This window comes from Ranitomeya imitator, chromosome 4 (assembly GCF_032444005.1).
Source record: "Ranitomeya imitator isolate aRanImi1 chromosome 4, aRanImi1.pri, whole genome shotgun sequence".
Classification (NCBI taxonomy): Eukaryota; Metazoa; Chordata; class Amphibia; order Anura; family Dendrobatidae; genus Ranitomeya; species Ranitomeya imitator.
Genome location: NC_091285.1, coordinates 205,236,492 through 205,258,108, shown reverse-complemented (window position 1 = coordinate 205,258,108; position 21,617 = coordinate 205,236,492). Strand labels below are relative to the sequence as shown.

Here is a 21,617-nt window from a genome sequence, read left to right as displayed (position 1 = left end):
GCATAGTGCGGGAATGTGTCCTCTGTGCACACTGACACTGCTGCCATATATCCTGCTAATAGGAGCAGCAGTAAAGGCACGGTGCGGGAATGTGTCCTCTGTGCACACTGACACTGCTGCCATATATCCTGCTAATAGGAGCAGCAGTGAAGGCACGGTGCGGGAATGTTTCCTCTGTGCACACTGACACTGCTGCCATATATCCTAATAGGAGCAGCAGTGAAGGCACAGTGCGGGAATATGTCCTCTGTGCACACTGACACTGCTGCCATATATCCTGCTAATAGGAGCAGCAGTGAAGGCACGGTGCGGGAATGTGTCCTCTGCACACTGACACTGCTGCCATATATCCTGCTAATAGGAGCAGCACTTAAGGCACAGTGCGGGAATGTGTCCTCTGTGCACACTGACACTGCTGCAATATATCCTGCTAATAGGAGCAGCACTGAAGGCACAGTGCGGGAATGTGTCCTCTGTGCACACTGACACTGCTGCAATGTATCCTGCTAATAGGAGCAGCACTGAAGGCATAGTGCGGGAAATGGAATGTGTCCTCTGTGCACACTGACACTGTTGCCATGTATCCTGTTAATAGGAGCAGCACTGAAGGCATAGTGCGGGAAATGGAATGTGTCCTCTGTGCACACTGACACTGCTGCCATGTATCCTGCTAATAGGAGCAGCACTGAAGGCACAGTGCGGGAATGTGTCCTCTGCACACTGACACTGCTGCCATATATCCTGCTAATAGGAGCAGCACTGAAGGCACGGTGCGGGAATGTGTCCTCTGTGCACACTGACACTGCTGCCATATATCCTGCTAATAGGAGCAGCACTGAAGGCACGGTGCGGGAATGTGTCCTCTGCACACTGACACTGCTGCCATATATCCTGTTAATAGGAGCAGCACTGAAGGCACGGTGCGGGAATGTGTCCTCTATGCACACTGACACTGCTGCCATGTATCCCGCTAATAGGAGCAGCACTAAAGGCATAGTGCGGGAAATGGAATGTGTCCTCTGTGCACACTGACACTGCTGCCATGTATCCTGCTAATAGGAGCAGCACTGAAGGCATAGTGCGGGAAATGGAATGTGTCCTCTGTGCACACTGACACTGCTGCCATGTATCCTGCTAATAGGAGCAGCACTGAAGGCACAGTGCGGGAATGTGTCCTCTGCACACTGACACTGCTGCCATATATCCTGCTAATAGGAGCAGCACTGAAGGCACGGTGCGGGAATGTGTCCTCTGTGCACACTGACACTGCTGCCATATATCCTGCTAATAGGAGCAGCACTGAAGGCACAGTGCGGGAATGTGTCCTCTGCACACTGACACTGCTGCCATATATCCTGCTAATAGGAGCAGCACTGAAGGCACGGTGCGGGAATGTGTCCTCTGTGCACACTGACACTGCTGCCATATATCTTGCTAATAGGAGCAGCACTGAAGGCACGGTGCGGGAAAGTGTCCTCTGTGCACACTGACACTGCTGCCATATATCCTGCTAATAGGAGCAGCACTGAAGGCATAGTGCAGGAATGTGTCCTCTGTGCACACTGACACTGCTGCCATGTATCCTGCTAATAGGAGAAGCACTTAAGGCAAGGTGCGGGAATGTGTCCTCTGTGCACACTGACCCTGCTGCCATGTATCCCGCTAATAGGAGCAGCACTGAAGGCATAGTGCGGGAAATGGAATGTGTCCTCTGTGCACACTGACACTGTTGCCATGTATCCTGTTAATAGGAGCAGCACTGAAGGCATAGTGCGGGAAATGGAATGTGTCCTCTGTGCACACTGACACTGCTGCCATATATCCTGCTAATAGGAGCAGCACTGAAGGTACGGTGCGGGAATGTGTTCTCTGTGCACACTGACACTGCTGCCATATATCCTGCTAATAGGAGCAGCAGTGAAGGCACGGTGCGGGAATGTGTCCTCTGTGCACACTGACACTGCTGCCATATATCCTGCTAATAGGAGCAGCAGTGAAGGCACGGTGCGGGAATGTGTCCTCTGTGCACACTGACACTGCTGCCATATATCCTGCTAATAGGAGCAGCACTGAAGGCACGGTGCGGGAATGTGTTCTCTGTGCACACTGACACTGCTGCCATATATCCTGCTAATAGGAGCAGCAGTGAAGGCACGGTGCGGGAATGTGTCCTCTGTGCACACTGACACTGCTGCCATATATCCTGCTAATAGGAGCAGCAGTGAAGGCACGGTGCGGGAATGTGTCCTCTGTGCACACTGACACTGCTGCCATATATCCTGCTAATAGGAGCAGCAGTGAAGGCACGGTGCGGGAATGTGTCCTCTGTGCACACTGACACTGCTGCCATATATCCTGCTAATAGGAGCAGCACTGAAGGCATAGTGCGGGAATGTGTCCTCTGTGCACACTGACACTGCTGCCATATATCCTGCTAATAGGAGCAGCAGTAAAGGCACGGTGCGGGAATGTGTCCTCTGTGCACACTGACACTGCTGCCATATATCCTGCTAATAGGAGCAGCAGTGAAGGCACGGTGCGGGAATGTTTCCTCTGTGCACACTGACACTGCTGCCATATATCCTAATAGGAGCAGCAGTGAAGGCACAGTGCGGGAATATGTCCTCTGTGCACACTGACACTGCTGCCATATATCCTGCTAATAGGAGCAGCAGTGAAGGCACGGTGCGGGAATGTGTCCTCTGCACACTGACACTGCTGCCATATATCCTGCTAATAGGAGCAGCACTTAAGGCACAGTGCGGGAATGTGTCCTCTGTGCACACTGACACTGCTGCAATATATCCTGCTAATAGGAGCAGCACTGAAGGCACAGTGCGGGAATGTTTCCTCTGTGCACACTGACACTGCTGCCATATATCCTAATAGGAGCAGCAGTGAAGGCACAGTGCGGGAATATGTCCTCTGTGCACACTGACACTGCTGCCATATATCCTGCTAATAGGAGCAGCAGTGAAGGCACGGTGCGGGAATGTGTCCTCTGCACACTGACACTGCTGCCGTGTATCCAGCTAATAGGAGCAGAAGTGAAGGCACGGTGCGGGAATGTGTCCTCTGTGCACACTGACACTGCTGCCATATATCCTGCTTATAGGAGCAGCAGTGAAGGCACGGTGCGGAAATGTGTCTTCTGTGCACACTGACACTGCTGCCATGTATCCAGCTAATAGGAGCAGCAGTGAAGGCATAGTGCGGGAATGTGTCTTCTGTGCACACTGACACTGTCTGCTGCCATGTTTCCCTCTTGCAGGAGCAGCACTGAAGGCATAGTGCAGGAATGTATCCTCATTGCACACTGACACTGCGGCGGCTCCTACGTGTCTGCTGCCATGTATCCCTCTTATAGGAGCAGCACTGAAAGCACAGTGCAGGAATGTGTCCTCAGTGCACACTGACACTGCGGAGGCTCCTACGTGTCTGCTGCCATGTTCCCTCTTATAGGAGCAGGACTGAAGGCACGGTGCAGGAATGTGTCCTGTGCACACTGACACTGCGCGGCTCCTACTTGTCTGCTGCCATGTATCCCTCTTATAGGAGCAGCACTGAAGGCACGGTGCAGGAATGTGTCCTCAGTGCACACTGACACTGCGGAGGCTCCTACGTGTCTGCTGCCATGTTCCCTCTTATAGGAGCAGAACTGAAGGCACGGTGCAGGAATGTGTCCTGTGCACACTGACACTGCGCGGCTCCTACTTGTCTGCTGCCATGTATCCCTCTTATAGGAGCAGCACTGAAGGCACGGTGCATGAATGTGTCCTCAGTGCACACTGACACTGCGGAGGCTCCTGTTGTGAATTCTGTTGTCAAGCTCCCTCCTGTGGTCATGAATGGTACTTCGGCTGGTTCTGTCCATGGGCTTCCTCTGGTGGTTGTGAGTGGGGCTGCGGCTTCTGAGTTTCCTTCCACAGGTGACGAGGTTAATTCGTTAGCTGGTGCTCTATTTAACTCCACTTAGATCATTTCTCCATGCCACCTGTCAATGTTCCACTATTGGTCTAGTTCGCTCCTGGATCATTCTTGTGACCTGTCTTCCCATCAGAACCTAAGTTCCTGCTTGTTTTTCTCTGGTTTTGCTATTTTTCTGTCCAGCTTGCTATTTTGATTTTTGTCTTGCTTGCTGGAAGCTCTGGGACGCAGAGTGAGCGCCTCCGCACCGTGAGTCGGTGCGGAGGGTCTTTTTGCGCCCTCTGCGTGGTCTTTTTGTAGTTTTTGTGCTGACCGCAAAGTTACCTTTCCTATCCTCTGTCTGTTCAGTAAGTTGGGCCTCACTTTGCAAAATCTATTTCATCTCTGTGTTTGTATTTTCATCTTAGCTCACAGTCATTATATGTGGGGGGCTGCCTTTTCCTTTGGGGAATTTCTCTGAGGCAAGGTAGGCTATATTTTTCTATCTTTAGGGCTAGCTAGTTCCTTAGGCTGTGACGAGTTGCATAGGGAGCATTAGGAGCAATCCACGGCTATTTCTAGTGTGTGTGATAGGATTAGGGATTGCGGTCAGCAGAGTTCCCACGTCCCAGAGCTTGTCCTGTATTATTAGTAACTATCAGGTCATTCCGTGTGCTCTTAACCACCAGGTCCATTATTGTCCTGACCACCAGGTCATAACAGGCTCCTACGTGTCTGCTGCCATGTATCCCTCTTATAGGAGCAGAACTGAAGGCATGGTGCAGGAATATGTCCTCAGTGCACACTGACACTGTGGAGGCTCCTACGTGTCTGCTGCCATGTATCCCTCTGATAGGAGTAGCACTGAAGGCACGGTGCAGGAATGTGTCCTCAGTGCACACTGACACTGCGTGGCTCCTACTTGTCTGCTGCCATGTATCCCTCTTATAGGAGCAGCACTGAAGGCACGGTGCAGGAATGTGTCCTCAGTGCACACTGACACTGTGGAGGCTCCTACGTGTCTGCTGCCATGTATCCCTCTTATAGGAGCAGCACTGAAGGCACGGTGCAGGAATGTGTCCTGTGTACACGGACACTGCGGCTGCTCCTACGTGTCTGCTGCCATGTATCCCTCTTATAGGAGCAGCACTGAAGGCACGGTGCAGGAATGTGTCCTCAGTGCACACTGACACTGCGGCGGCTCCTACTTGTCTGCTGCCATGTATCCCTCTTATAGGAGCAGCACTGAAGGCACGGTGCAGGAATGTGTCCTCAGTGCACACTAACACTGCGGCGGCTCCTACTTGTCTGCTGCCATGTATCCCTCTTATAGGAGGGGCACTGAAGGCATGGTGCAGGAATGTGTCCTGTGCACACTGACACTGCTGCCATATATCCTGCTAATAGGAGCAGCACTGAAGGCATAGTGCGGGAATGTGTCCTCTGTGCACACTGACACTGCTGCCATATATCCTGCTAATAGGAGCAGCAGTGAAGGCACGGTGCCGGAATGTGTCCTCTGTGCACACTGACACTGCTGCCATATATCCTGCTAATAGGAGCAGCACTGAAGGCACGGTGCAGGAATGTGTCCTCTGTGCACACTGACACTACTGCCATATATCCTGCTAATAGGAGCAGCAATGAAGGCACGGTGCGGGAATGTGTCCTCTGTGCACACTGACATTGCTGCCATGTATCCAGCTAATAGGAGCAGCAGTGAAGGCACGGTGCGGGAATGTGTCTTCTGTGCACACTGACACTGCTGCCATGTATCCAGCTAATAGGAGCAGCAGTGAAGGCATAGTGCGGGAATGTGTCTTCTGTGCACACTGACGCTGTCTGCTGCCATGTTTCCCTCTTGCAGGAGCACCACTGAAGGCATAGTGCAGGAATGTGTCCTCATTGCACACTGACACTGCGGCGGCTCCTACTTGTCTGCTGCCATGTATCCCTCTTATAGAAGCAGCACTGAAGGCACGGTGAAGGAATGTGTCCTCAGTGCACACTGACACTGCGGAGGCTCCTACTTGTCTGCTGCCATGTATCCCTCTTATAGGAGCAGCACTGAAGGCACGGTGCAGGAATGTGTCCTGTGCACACTGACACTGCTGCCATGTATCCCTCTTATAGGAGCAGCACTGAAGGCACGGTGCAGGAATGTGTCCTGTGCACACTGACACTGCTGCCATGTATCCCTCTTATAGGAGCAGCACTGAAGGCACGGTGCAGGAATGTGTCCTGTTCACACTGACACTGTAGCGGCTCCTGCGTGTCTGCTGCCATGTATCCCTCTTATAGGAGCAGCACTGAAGGCACGGTGCAGGAATGTGTCCTGTGCACACTGACACTGTAGCGGCTCCTACTTGTCTGCTGCCATGTATCCCTCTTATAGGAGCAGCACTGAAGGCACGGTGCAGGAATGTGTCCTGTGCACACTGACACTGTAGCGGCTCCTGCGTGTCTGCTGCCATGTATCCCTCTTATAGGAGCAGCACTGAAGGCACGGTGCAGGAATGTGTCCTGTGCACACTGACACTGCTGCGCTCCTTCTTGTCTGCTGCCATGTATCCCTCTTATAGGAGCAGCACTGTAGGCACGGTGCAGGAATGTGTCCTGTGCACACTGACACTGCTGCCATGTATCCCTCTTATAGGAGCAGCACTGAAGGCACGGTGCAGGAATGTGTCCTGTGCACACTGACACTGCTGCCATGTATCCCTCTTATAGGAGCAGCACTGAAGGCACGGTGCAGGAATGTGTCCTGTGCACACTGACACTGCTGCCATGTATCCCTCTTATAGGAGCAGCACTGAAGGCACGGTGCAGGAATGTGTCCTGTGCACACTGACACTGCGGCGGCTCCTACTTGTCTGCTGCCATGTATCCCTCTTATAGGAGGAGCACTGAAGGCACGGTGCAGGAATGTGTCCTGTGCACACTGACACTGCTGCCATGTATCCCTCTTATAGGAGCAGCACTGAAGGCACGGTGCAGGAATGTGTCCTGTGCACACTGACACTGCGGCGGCTCCTACTTGTCTGCTGCCATGTATCCCTCTTATAGGAGCAGCACTGAAGGCACGGTGCAGGAATGTGTCCTGTGCACACTGACACTGTAGCGGCTCCTGCGTGTCTGCTGCCATGTATCCCTCTTATAGGAGCAGCACTGAAGGCACGGTGCAGGAATGTGTCCTGTGCACACTGACACTGCTGCGCTCCTTCTTGTCTGCTGCCATGTATCCCTCTTATAGGAGCAGCACTGTAGGCACGGTGCAGGAATGTGTCCTGTGCACACTGACACTGCTGCCATGTATCCCTCTTATAGGAGCAGCACTGAAGGCACGGTGCAGGAATGTGTCCTGTGCACACTGACACTGCTGCCATGTATCCCTCTTATAGGAGCAGCACTGAAGGCACGGTGCAGGAATGTGTCCTGTGCACACTGACACTGCTGCCATGTATCCCTCTTATAGGAGCAGCACTGAAGGCACGGTGCAGGAATGTGTCCTGTGCACACTGACACTGCGGCGGCTCCTACTTGTCTGCTGCCATGTATCCCTCTTATAGGAGGAGCACTGAAGGCACGGTGCAGGAATGTGTCCTGTGCACACTGACACTGCTGCCATGTATCCCTCTTATAGGAGCAGCACTGAAGGCACGGTGCAGGAATGTGTCCTGTGCACACTGACACTGCGGCGGCTCCTACTTGTCTGCTGCCATGTATCCCTCTTATAGGAGCAGCACTGAAGGCACGGTGCAGGAATGTGTCCTGTGCACACTGACACTGTAGCGGCTCCTGCGTGTCTGCTGCCATGTATCCCTCTTATAGGAGCAGCACTGAAGGCACGGTGCAGGAATGTGTCCTGTGCACACTGACACTGTAGCGGCTCCTACTTGTCTGCTGCCATGTATCCCTCTTATAGGAGCAGCACTGAAGGCACGGTGCAGGAATGTGTCCTGTGCACACTGACACTGCGGCGGCTCCTACTTGTCTGCTGCCATGTATCCCTCTTATAGGAGCAGCACTGAAGGCACGGTGCAGGAATGTGTCCTGTGCACACTGACACTGTAGCGGCTCCTGCGTGTCTGCTGCCATGTATCCCTCTTATAGGAGCAGCACTGAAGGCACGGTGCAGGAATGTGTCCTGTGCACACTGACACTGCTGCGCTCCTTCTTGTCTGCTGCCATGTATCCCTCTTATAGGAGCAGCACTGTAGGCACGGTGCAGGAATGTGTCCTGTGCACACTGACACTGCTGCCATGTATCCCTCTTATAGGAGCAGCACTGAAGGCACGGTGCAGGAATGTGTCCTGTGCACACTGACACTGCTGCCATGTATCCCTCTTATAGGAGCAGCACTGAAGGCACGGTGCAGGAATGTGTCCTGTGTACACGGACACTGCGGCTGCTCCTACGTGTCTGCTGCCATGTATCCCTCTTATAGGAGCAGCACTGAAGGCACGGTGCAGGAATGTGTCCTCAGTGCACACTGACACTGCGGCGGCTCCTACTTGTCTGCTGCCATGTATCCCTCTTATAGGAGCAGCACTGAAGGCACGGTGCAGGAATGTGTCCTCAGTGCACACTAACACTGCGGCGGCTCCTACTTGTCTGCTGCCATGTATCCCTCTTATAGGAGGGGCACTGAAGGCATGGTGCAGGAATGTGTCCTGTGCACACTGACACTGCTGCCATATATCCTGCTAATAGGAGCAGCACTGAAGGCATAGTGCGGGAATGTGTCCTCTGTGCACACTGACACTGCTGCCATATATCCTGCTAATAGGAGCAGCAGTGAAGGCACGGTGCCGGAATGTGTCCTCTGTGCACACTGACACTGCTGCCATATATCCTGCTAATAGGAGCAGCACTGAAGGCACGGTGCAGGAATGTGTCCTCTGTGCACACTGACACTACTGCCATATATCCTGCTAATAGGAGCAGCAATGAAGGCACGGTGCGGGAATGTGTCCTCTGTGCACACTGACATTGCTGCCATGTATCCAGCTAATAGGAGCAGCAGTGAAGGCACGGTGCGGGAATGTGTCTTCTGTGCACACTGACACTGCTGCCATGTATCCAGCTAATAGGAGCAGCAGTGAAGGCATAGTGCGGGAATGTGTCTTCTGTGCACACTGACGCTGTCTGCTGCCATGTTTCCCTCTTGCAGGAGCACCACTGAAGGCATAGTGCAGGAATGTGTCCTCATTGCACACTGACACTGCGGCGGCTCCTACTTGTCTGCTGCCATGTATCCCTCTTATAGAAGCAGCACTGAAGGCACGGTGAAGGAATGTGTCCTCAGTGCACACTGACACTGCGGAGGCTCCTACTTGTCTGCTGCCATGTATCCCTCTTATAGGAGCAGCACTGAAGGCACGGTGCAGGAATGTGTCCTGTGCACACTGACACTGCTGCCATGTATCCCTCTTATAGGAGCAGCACTGAAGGCACGGTGCAGGAATGTGTCCTGTGCACACTGACACTGCTGCCATGTATCCCTCTTATAGGAGCAGCACTGAAGGCACGGTGCAGGAATGTGTCCTGTTCACACTGACACTGTAGCGGCTCCTGCGTGTCTGCTGCCATGTATCCCTCTTATAGGAGCAGCACTGAAGGCACGGTGCAGGAATGTGTCCTGTGCACACTGACACTGTAGCGGCTCCTACTTGTCTGCTGCCATGTATCCCTCTTATAGGAGCAGCACTGAAGGCACGGTGCAGGAATGTGTCCTGTGCACACTGACACTGTAGCGGCTCCTGCGTGTCTGCTGCCATGTATCCCTCTTATAGGAGCAGCACTGAAGGCACGGTGCAGGAATGTGTCCTGTGCACACTGACACTGCTGCGCTCCTTCTTGTCTGCTGCCATGTATCCCTCTTATAGGAGCAGCACTGTAGGCACGGTGCAGGAATGTGTCCTGTGCACACTGACACTGCTGCCATGTATCCCTCTTATAGGAGCAGCACTGAAGGCACGGTGCAGGAATGTGTCCTGTGCACACTGACACTGCTGCCATGTATCCCTCTTATAGGAGCAGCACTGAAGGCACGGTGCAGGAATGTGTCCTGTGCACACTGACACTGCTGCCATGTATCCCTCTTATAGGAGCAGCACTGAAGGCACGGTGCAGGAATGTGTCCTGTGCACACTGACACTGCGGCGGCTCCTACTTGTCTGCTGCCATGTATCCCTCTTATAGGAGGAGCACTGAAGGCACGGTGCAGGAATGTGTCCTGTGCACACTGACACTGCTGCCATGTATCCCTCTTATAGGAGCAGCACTGAAGGCACGGTGCAGGAATGTGTCCTGTGCACACTGACACTGCGGCGGCTCCTACTTGTCTGCTGCCATGTATCCCTCTTATAGGAGCAGCACTGAAGGCACGGTGCAGGAATGTGTCCTGTGCACACTGACACTGTAGCGGCTCCTGCGTGTCTGCTGCCATGTATCCCTCTTATAGGAGCAGCACTGAAGGCACGGTGCAGGAATGTGTCCTGTGCACACTGACACTGCTGCGCTCCTTCTTGTCTGCTGCCATGTATCCCTCTTATAGGAGCAGCACTGTAGGCACGGTGCAGGAATGTGTCCTGTGCACACTGACACTGCTGCCATGTATCCCTCTTATAGGAGCAGCACTGAAGGCACGGTGCAGGAATGTGTCCTGTGCACACTGACACTGCTGCCATGTATCCCTCTTATAGGAGCAGCACTGAAGGCACGGTGCAGGAATGTGTCCTGTGCACACTGACACTGCTGCCATGTATCCCTCTTATAGGAGCAGCACTGAAGGCACGGTGCAGGAATGTGTCCTGTGCACACTGACACTGCGGCGGCTCCTACTTGTCTGCTGCCATGTATCCCTCTTATAGGAGGAGCACTGAAGGCACGGTGCAGGAATGTGTCCTGTGCACACTGACACTGCTGCCATGTATCCCTCTTATAGGAGCAGCACTGAAGGCACGGTGCAGGAATGTGTCCTGTGCACACTGACACTGCGGCGGCTCCTACTTGTCTGCTGCCATGTATCCCTCTTATAGGAGCAGCACTGAAGGCACGGTGCAGGAATGTGTCCTGTGCACACTGACACTGTAGCGGCTCCTGCGTGTCTGCTGCCATGTATCCCTCTTATAGGAGCAGCACTGAAGGCACGGTGCAGGAATGTGTCCTGTGCACACTGACACTGTAGCGGCTCCTACTTGTCTGCTGCCATGTATCCCTCTTATAGGAGCAGCACTGAAGGCACGGTGCAGGAATGTGTCCTGTGCACACTGACACTGCGGCGGCTCCTACTTGTCTGCTGCCATGTATCCCTCTTATAGGAGCAGCACTGAAGGCACGGTGCAGGAATGTGTCCTGTGCACACTGACACTGTAGCGGCTCCTGCGTGTCTGCTGCCATGTATCCCTCTTATAGGAGCAGCACTGAAGGCACGGTGCAGGAATGTGTCCTGTGCACACTGACACTGCTGCGCTCCTTCTTGTCTGCTGCCATGTATCCCTCTTATAGGAGCAGCACTGTAGGCACGGTGCAGGAATGTGTCCTGTGCACACTGACACTGCTGCCATGTATCCCTCTTATAGGAGCAGCACTGAAGGCACGGTGCAGGAATGTGTCCTGTGCACACTGACACTGCTGCCATGTATCCCTCTTATAGGAGCAGCACTGAAGGCACGGTGCAGGAATGTGTCCTGTGCACACTGACACTGCTGCCATGTATCCCTCTTATAGGAGCAGCACTGAAGGCACGGTGCAGGAATGTGTCCTGTGCACACTGACACTGCGGCGGCTCCTACTTGTCTGCTGCCATGTATCCCTCTTATAGGAGGAGCACTGAAGGCACGGTGCAGGAATGTGTCCTGTGCACACTGACACTGCTGCCATGTATCCCTCTTATAGGAGCAGCACTGAAGGCACGGTGCAGGAATGTGTCCTGTGCACACTGACACTGCGGCGGCTCCTACTTGTCTGCTGCCATGTATCCCTCTTATAGGAGCAGCACTGAAGGCACGGTGCAGGAATGTGTCCTGTGCACACTGACACTGTAGCGGCTCCTGCGTGTCTGCTGCCATGTATCCCTCTTATAGGAGCAGCACTGAAGGCACGGTGCAGGAATGTGTCCTGTGCACACTGACACTGCTGCGCTCCTTCTTGTCTGCTGCCATGTATCCCTCTTATAGGAGCAGCACTGTAGGCACGGTGCGGGAATGTGTCCTGTGCACACTGACACTGCTGCCATGTATCCCTCTTATAGGAGCAGCACTGAAGGCACGGTGCAGGAATGTGTCCTGTGCACACTGACACTGCTGCCATGTATCCCTCTTATAGGAGCAGCACTGAAGGCACGGTGCAGGAATGTGTCCTGTGCACACTGACACTGCTGCCATGTATCCCTCTTATAGGAGCAGCACTGAAGGCACGGTGCAGGAATGTGTCCTGTGCACACTGACACTGCGGCGGCTCCTACTTGTCTGCTGCCATGTATCCCTCTTATAGAAGGAGCACTGAAGGCACGGTGCAGGAATGTGTCCTGTGCACACTGACACTGCGGCGGCTCCTACTTGTCTGCTGCCATGTATCCCTCTTATAGGAGCAGCACTGAAGGCACGGTGCAGGAATGTGTCCTGTTCACACTGACACTGTAGCGGCTCCTGCGTGTCTGCTGCCATGTATCCCTCTTATAGGAGCAGCACTGGCCAATGACGACACAGACAGCGCCAGGTTCACCTGGTAACTGATGGGGTCAGACTGCCTGTCACTTAGCCCCATTAGAAGAAATAAATCAGTTCCAGTTAACCTTTCCTGATCACGTCTCTATCTTGTATTCATTGCCTGTTTTCACTGCTAAATCCTTCAAAATGTCACCTCTGTTCATGAAATTTGTAGAAAGTTAAAAAAATATATATTTTTCTCCTTTTGTCTTTATTTGTGACATGTTAGTGCAATAGCCCCATGTTTCAAGAGCTAGCACAAAAATTGCATAAAAAAGACACCCATTAAATCGCTCCAGGGAGGGGACTGGAGCACCTCTGAGACAGATTTGTGACTTCTTGAAATGTCCCAAATGATGAATCAAGCAAACACATGTCGATTAAGAGTATTCCCATAATTGCAGACTGAAAATAAAGAACACAAATTGAAAGATTATGTAAAAAAAAATGGCACAAAATGCTAATAAATAGACAAAACAAAAAAGGGCAAAAATGTAATAGTGATGAGCGGGCGTGCTGGAATAAGGTGTTATCTGAACATGCTCGGGTGCTGACCGAGTGTCTTCTGCGGGCTTGAAAAATCCATTTAATTCACCGTGGCTGCCTGTCTCACAGCTGTTTGACATCCACAACACAGGCAGGGATTGTCTTTGTTAGGTCATCATGTGTTGGGGCTGTTGAACAGTTGTGACTCAAACATAATACAGCACACCAAAGACCGTCAATTAGAAAAGAGCATGCTCACATAACACCTCATCCGAGCGTGCTCGCTCATCACTAATAATAATGAGTCCGGCCCTTAGGTTTTTTTCAGATTCAGATGGAGTCCCCTGATGGCGTCCTCCGTGCGCCCCAGGGTGGGCTGTGCACCAGGCCTTGGGGTATGTGCACTCCTCACAACGTTGCGTTCAGGTGGATTCCACCTGGAAAGAGCACTGCTAGAGCTTTGAGGTTTAGGACATTGGCCCCCAGCAGATATAATGACCTTGTGATGTGTTTGTAAGATTTCTTTTCCCAGTTACTATTAGCGCAGTGGGCCATATATTAGTAGTGTGAGCAGGGCCTTCATTTCTCAGACCTCTATAACTGATGTTTTTATTTTTAGTGTGATCCCAAACTGTCAATTCAGATCAAAGACCGCTCGCTTAAAGACATTCACAGCCAATCAGATTGATGAAGTAAAAGATCCATCTGGACTTTTTTATATTCTTCCGTTTCAGAAGGTAATTGATCTTTTTTTCATGATAATGTATTGATAAATCCTCACGGTGTCCTCTTCAGTTATTTCCTGTCTGTATTGGTTTCTCCAGAAAATGGTTGAGAACTCCCGTAACATGGCTCCCATTATATCTTGTCACCAAGTGTTCTTAGGCCACATTCACACTAGCAGTATTTGGTCAGTATTTTACCTCAGTATTTGTAAGCCAAAACCAGGAGTGGGTGATAATACAGAAGTGGTGCATATGTTTCTGTTATACTTTTCCTCTATTTGTTGCACTCCTGGTTTTGGCTTACAAATACTGAGGTAAAATACTGACCAAATACTGCTAGTGTGTGACCGTGGCCAGTTCTGATTGATAAATCTTATTAGTTATATACACAGACAGACTGAGCTAGGAGATGGCGGTGGCTATTGGTAAGATTGTGTGCAGATGGGAAAACAGGGAGGATTAGGTAGGAGCTCTGCCGCCTTCTCCTCATCCCCTCTGCCGCCTTCTCCTCATCCCCTCTGCCGCCTTCTCCTCATCCCCTCTGCCGCCTTCTCCTCATCCCCTCTGCCGCCTTCTCTTCATCCCCTCTGCCGCCTTCTCCTCATCCCCTCTGCCGCCTTCTCCTCATCCCCTCTGCCGCCTTCTCCTCATCCCCTCTGCCGCCTTCTCCTCATCCCCTCTGCCGCCTTCTCCTCATCCCCTCTGCCGCCTTCTCTTCATCCCCTCTGCCGCCTTCTCTTCATCCCCTCTGCCGCCTTCTCCTCATCCCCTCTGCCGCCTTCTCCTCATCCCCTCTGCCGCCTTCTCCTCATCCCCTCTGCCGCCTTCTCCTCATCCCCTCTGCCGCCTGCTCCTCATCCCCTCTGCCGCCTGCTCCTCATCCCCTCTGCCGCCTGCTCCTCATCCCCTCTGCCGCCTGCTCCTCATCCCCTCTGCCGCCTTCTCCTCATCCCCTCTGCCGCCTTCTCCTCATCCCCTCTGCCGCCTTCTCCTCATCCCCTCTGCCGCCTTCTCCTCATCCCCTCTGCCGCCTTCTCCTCATCCCCTCTGCCGCCTTCTCCTCATCCCCTCTGCCGCCTTCTCTTCATCCCCTCTGCCGCCTTCTCTTCATCCCCTCTGCCGCCTTCTCTTCATCCCCTCTGCCGCCTTCTCCTCATCCCCTCTGCCGCCTTCTCCTCATCCCCTCTGCCGCCTTCTCCTCATCCCCTCTGCCGCCTTCTCCGCATCCCCTCTGCCGCCTGCTCCGCATCCCCTCTGCCGCCTGCTCCTCATCCCCTCTGCCGCCTGCTCCTCATCCCCTCTGCCGCCTGCTCCTCATCCCCTCTGCCGCTTGCTCCTCATCCCCTCTGCCGCCTGCTCCTCATCCCCTCTGCCGCCTGCTCCTCATCCCCTCTGCCGCCTGCTCCTCATCCCCTCTCACCTTCTCCCATCTATATAGAGTTTGATCAGTGGTGACTCCCTTCTATCAGTAAGGTAACAGTCTGTCTTCACTGAATACAGGTTTTACCTGGGAATTGAGAATTTTGAGAACGAATCATCAGTCCATGCAGAGAAAGATTTCTGTGATAAGATACATTACATAGTTTCTTATTTTCACATGTACTATTGATTTTATGCAATAAAAATTAAACTGACGATTATTCTTTAACTTGTAAAACAAGCCCTATGATGATTTTAGTTATGTCTATACAGACCTCCAATGGTGTGCTGACAAATTAAAGACTCTCTAATATAATATCATGCCCATGTATGCAGGTATATGTGTGTGTATTAAATCTGTGCTGAATATACTAAAATAGTAGTAATTCAATATGTTTATGCATTGTGAATGGTGATGCGTTCAGCACTTCTAATACTTTTGTTATTTTACTGATATGTTCTTTTATTACCAGGGTTATTTGGTGAATTGGGATGTCCAAAGACAAGTATGGGATTATCTTTTTGGCAAGGAAATGTTTCAGGTAATGAACTGCATGTGACATGCCTGTAATATTGAGCTTATGAGTATTGGTAGTTGAGAACTTTTCATAAATGGATTCATTAGTTTTTATGACATTGAGTCCCATGCATTATTTATACTGGAACCATTAAATTTCACAATCCATTTGATATACAAGTTATAAGGCATTTATAATAGGCTCGTTTCTTCTATGCAACACTAAAAGATCGTCCAGCGTGATAATGCAAACATAAAGCAATCATCAACTTTACATGCTGGAGACAAAAATATGGAACAATATGGTATTTACTATATTTAAAGGGAATCTCGGCAGGTTTTTGCTACTTATTTTGAGACCATGAATGATGTAGGCAAAGAGACCCTGATTCCAGCGACGTATCCCTTAGTTTACTAGGTGCAGCAGTTGTGACACAGTTCTTAGATGTAGCAGAGCTCAGAATGCTATCCCCACCCTCACCGCAGCTCTCTATGTCCATGCCAGTGCTCTATGCAATGTGCTCCAGGCGGTGATAATCTCCTAGCGATAAAACCTTCATTGCATATAAACAGCTTAATCAATGACACACTGCCGAACTCCGTGTCTTTGCTGGCTCATGCTGTGCTTAGATTACATAGCCAAAATCTGCTGATAGATTCCCTTTAAGAAACCACTGCACAACAGTTAGTGTTGCCAAAAGTGAACAGGACGACAGCGTCGTACAGAATATTGCTCATTTACTAACTTTTCCTGACCCTTGAAAACAAGAACATTTCAAAGCTGCCGCTTCAACAGGTTAGGCACTTTATTTTTATTTTTTTGTAGTATCGAACATCCTTCATGATGGGGGAAGAGGACACTTGTGGATATTTTTTTAGAACATGCGATGGAGTTTTAGCAATGTAAAAAGACAAAGTCACGATACATGTGTTTTTTTTTTTTTTCTCTTCTTATAGGTCATGGGATATAACTTGGGCTCTGGCCTAATCTCCTCTGAGCCTTGTAGTAGACATAAGTATGAAGAGTAATCCCGCTAAGTATGCTCCATTGTTGGCCATTGCGGAGCTGTACATGGCACTTCACCCATTGGTAGCGGTTTTTTGCGGTGCCCAGCAGCTGTATACTGATGTTGCTTCTACAGATTATATTTTGAGAATGGAGCACTCTGAAAAGCTCTGAAAATGATCACAATCTGTATTTCTTTTTCCTAACCACTATAGAATGTGCTTCTTTACCTTTGTGAATGTAAAAGCTTTTATTTTTCTCTAAGGTGGACTTTGTGGAATCAAACATAATAATCACGGAGCCATATTTTAACTTCAGTTCAATTCAAGAGTCTATGAATGAGATCCTCTTTGAAGAATATCAGTTCCAGGCAGCGCTAAGAGTGAACCGTATGTATTTTCTGCAATCCTTCGATATTGGGGTAAGTGACATCCAGAAGTTAATATTGTGCTGTGTTCTGTTTTGGAAGCTGGGGCTCTGAGCGCCCACCGATACTTTCATGACAACCCTTCAGAGCTGTGCTGCATCATCGTAGACACTGGCTATTCCTTCACTCACATTGTACCCTACTGTCGCAGTAAGAAGAAGCAAGAAGGAATAATCAGGTAGGAGCATGGCTGAGGATACTGACCTGTTTCGTAACCCCTTTCTGACCTCGGACGGGATAGTGCGTCTGAGGTCACAACCCCCGCTTTGATGTGGGCTCCGGCGGTGAGCCCGCATCAACGCCGGGACATATCAGCTGTTTTTTGTACAGCTGAAATATGCCCGCAATAGTGGCAGGTGGAATCGCGGTCCACCCGCCGCTATTAACTAGTTGTCGCTGTCAAACGCTGGCATTTAACTAGCGCTTCCGGCCATTGGACCGGAAATGAGTGCATCGCTGACCTCCGTCACGTGATCGGGGGTCAGCGATGCGTCGGCATGACAACCAGAGGTCTCCTTGAGACCTCTATGGTTGTTGATGCCGGATTGCTATGAGCGCCACCCTGAGGTCGGCGCTCATAGCAATGCAACAATTCTACTACATAGGGGCGATCTGAGCTTTCCTCCTATGTAGCAGAGGCGATCAAGTTTTGCCAGCTTCTAGCCTCCCATGGAGGCTATTGAAGCATGGCAAAAGTAAAAAAAAATAATAATATATATATATATATATATATATATATATATATATATATATATATATATATATATATATATATATATATATATATATATATCACCCCCCCTTTCAAAATAAAACAATAAAAAATTCAAACACACATATTCAGAATCGCCGCGTTCAGAATCGCCCGATCTATCAATAAAAAAAAGGACTAACCTGATCACTAAACGGCGTAGAGAGAAAAAAATTTGAAACGCCAGAATTAGCTTTTTTTGGTCACTGCAACATTGCATTAATATGCAATAACGGCAATCAAAAGAGCATATCTGCACAAAAGTGGTATCATTAAAAACGTCAGCTCGGCACGCAAAAAATAAGCCCTCACCCGACCCCATATCACGAAAAATGGAGGCGCTACAGGTCTCAGAAAATTGCGCAATTTTATTATTTTTTTAAGCAAAGTTTGAAATTTTTTTTTCACCACTTAGATAAAAAAATAACCTAGACATGTTTGGTGTCTATGAACTCGTAATGACCTGGAGAATCATAATGACAGGTCAGTTTTAGTATTTAGTGAACCAAGCAAAAAAAGCCAAACAAGAAACAAGGGAGGGATTGCATTTTTTTTTTTTTTTTTTGCAATTTCACCGCACTTGGAATTTTTTTCCCCGTTTTCTAGTACATGACATGCTAAAACCAATGGTGTCGTTCTAAAGTACAACTCGTCCCGCAAAAAATAAGCCCTCACATGGCCAAATTGACAGAAGATAAAAAAGTTACGGCTCTGGGAAGGATGGAAGCGAAAAACGAAAATACCCCGGGTCCTGAAGGGGTTAAAGCTTGCCGCTTTCTAGTTAGAATGAGAAGTGCTAGTGTCTTAGGCTATGTGCACACGTTCAGGATTTCTCGCAGAAAATTCCTGAGAAAAACCGGACATTTTCTGCAAGAAAACCGCCTGCGTTTTTGCCGCGTTTTTGCCGCGTTTTTTTCCGGACACTTCCCAATGCATTTTGTAGTGGGAAATCTGCAAAAATACCGCAAAATTAATGAACATGCTGCGGTTTTTACCGCGATGCATTCTTTTCGCGGAAAAAAACGCATCATGTGCACAAAACATGCGGAATTCATTCTAAATTATGGGATGCTTATTGTATGCAGTTTTTTTGCGGTTTTATAGCGTTTTTATCGGGAAAAACCGTGAAAAAACCGCAACGAGTGCACACAGCCTTAGTCGTTCTGGATATGCCTGTGTACCGTTGTCATTTGTTCTTTCAGGATTAATGTTGGGGGAAAGTTGTTAACAAATCATCTGAAAGAGATCATATCATACAGGTAAGCTCACTATCGTTGGCCTAGCTTACTCTAGCATCGCAAAAACTAGTGTAAAAGGTCTGTACCTGTAGCTACATCGATCACCTGTCCACAGAGTGGGCGTAGAAATGCCTTTTTGTAATGAGTGACGATAGCAGTTCTGTCAGTCCTACAGCAGTGAGCAGGTAGTAAACATGTTTGCGAACTACCGCTACAAAGGATATTGGGACCCTTGTTTTTGGGATTGCTGTCAAAACCTCTAGCAATCATACATATATTACCTATTCTTCCAATGGCTAATAAATGTGTTTTTCAGGACACTATTTTCTAAAATAGCTTAAATTGAGACAATTTAAGCTTTAAAGGGAATCTGTCAGCAGGTTTATGTAATCCGAGGGCATCATGAGGTAGAGGCTGAGACACTGATTTCAGCGATGTCACTTATTTGTCTATGTGCTCTTGTTTCAATGCAATGATTGTTTTAACAGCTCATGTAGTTGTGGTCCAAAGAACGCCCCCCAGCTATGGTAGATTTTGACCCATTTATCTACATATATGTTTATTTTCAGGTCTTAGTAGTGTCTTATTTTCTGACAGGAATAGGACAGTCTCTGTTACATATACTTACCATTGTTATCCTATAGATTGTGCTGCATTTAGTTCCGCTTCCGTTCCCATGACTCAGGATTGTCACATATATTCACCTGCTGTGAGCCTAGTCCACTGCGCGTGTGCATTGCCGATGTGATGGTGTCCATTCCTGGGTATATCTCCCGGGTCAGTGCTCTGGTCATGTGACCTGACTCTCGCTCACGGACTGCCTTCCTTGACACGCTCTTGTGATATGCCCTCCCTAGCTTGTCAATATGACGTACGCCGACATGGACCGGCATCTCAGCCAAATCCTAGGTGGGGACACCATAGGGTGATCTTTTAGGGGTGTGACTGACAATATCAGTAGTATGGGTCCCCATTGATAATAGGAATGGCCTCTTTTGTGCGATTATCACTAAATTACGGGCAGGATTTCTTGACACTATGGGATTCTTGGCCCTGCCTTTGGAGGTGTAACGTTATTTTAGATTGGCTGATGGTGATGCCAGCAATTAATCAGATAAGTAACCACTTGTATGCAAAATTTTATGTCAAGCACCAATAAATATATAAATCCTCCCAAATAAAAAGTGCAAAAAAGACGACGTAACAACTTATTTTATTGAAAGTAGTATAAAGTATAAAAAAGTAATATAATCACAAAATATAGCTGATACATATGGGCACAATATAATAGTATAAAAGGATGCCAACCAAAATATTGCAAAATAATATATAAACCTCCACACTAATATAATATATCCTAGTACCGTTCCAAAAAAGCACAACATTTGTGTAAAAAATGATAAAATGTCTATATGTAACTTGGGCCTGCCCTTTTTGGTTGTGTTTCATACAATTCACCTAAATATCAAGATCCGTGCGATGCCCGCTAGCTGCTAATTTAAAACCCTGTGTGCATCATTTGTTCTGATTGGTCCCGCATGCTCCTGGTGGTGTGATGTCAACCCCAGGAGAAGGCAGTGCACCAAAATGCGCGTCGGGGCCTCGCACCACATCTCACATGAGGTAATGTCTCTTTCCATATTTCTCTCTGGACTTTTTGCGTTTCTGGTTCTCTTGTTTCTGTTGGTCTAAGCTACCCTTGTCTGGTATGTTTTTGATACCATACAGCGTAAGTGTATAATACCTCGGGGAACATTGACTTGTTTTCTGTAGAATATAGACATACATGTGCTTTGACTTGCCTCCTGTTGCATATTATATGTGTGATTGCGGCGCCATCTTGTGGTTTCCCAGTTTTTAACAATTTTTAATGTACGATTCTCTCTTATTGCTGTAATAAACTTTCCATTTGTTTTTGCTACATGTGGTTCTTGTGTACAATTTTTGGTAGGATCCTAACGTTCACAGAAAGATGTGGTGTGAGCATGCTTAGCTTTCTGAGCTAAAAACTCCTGCCGCCCCCAGTAAACTGAGTGATACATCGTTAGAATCAGGGTCTCTTTTCCTACATTATGCTGCTCCCAGATGAGGTAACAAAAACCTGGAGACCGATTCCCTTTAAGCTGTATGTGCAAAATGTGAAGCATTAACATAATGTAAATAGATTTTTACCTAGATTATTTATGTCTAAAGTCCTTATTGGAGTTGTTGGGTTAGAAATAAGGGTCTTTTAAATTGTGGTCTCCGGAAAAGTTTAACTTTTCTATTTTGCCACGTCCCAATAATATTTACTTGTGAGCAAGCAAGGTGGCAACTGATTGAGACAGTGAGGCCATGTAAGAGCCTTTTTCTATCTGGGACAAGAAGTGGGGGCTTTAATAAAACAACTTTGCTGCCTTCTCTGACATGATTTTTTTTAAACAGCTG

General features: G+C 49.2%; 1 protein-coding gene across 1 annotated transcript in view; it reads left to right on the top strand.

The window, feature by feature from the left end:
- ACTR6 (actin related protein 6) overlaps window positions 1-21,617 on the top strand; it is a 45,605-nt gene that overhangs the window by 10,675 nt on the left and 13,313 nt on the right. The window contains exons 2-6 of the mRNA XM_069764308.1: window positions 13,727-13,844; window positions 15,725-15,793; window positions 17,040-17,163; window positions 17,244-17,379; window positions 19,155-19,211. Of these exons, the coding sequence (XP_069620409.1) occupies window positions 13,727-13,844; window positions 15,725-15,793; window positions 17,040-17,163; window positions 17,244-17,379; window positions 19,155-19,211 (504 nt within the window). The remainder of the gene's footprint in view (window positions 1-13,726; window positions 13,845-15,724; window positions 15,794-17,039; window positions 17,164-17,243; window positions 17,380-19,154; window positions 19,212-21,617) is intronic.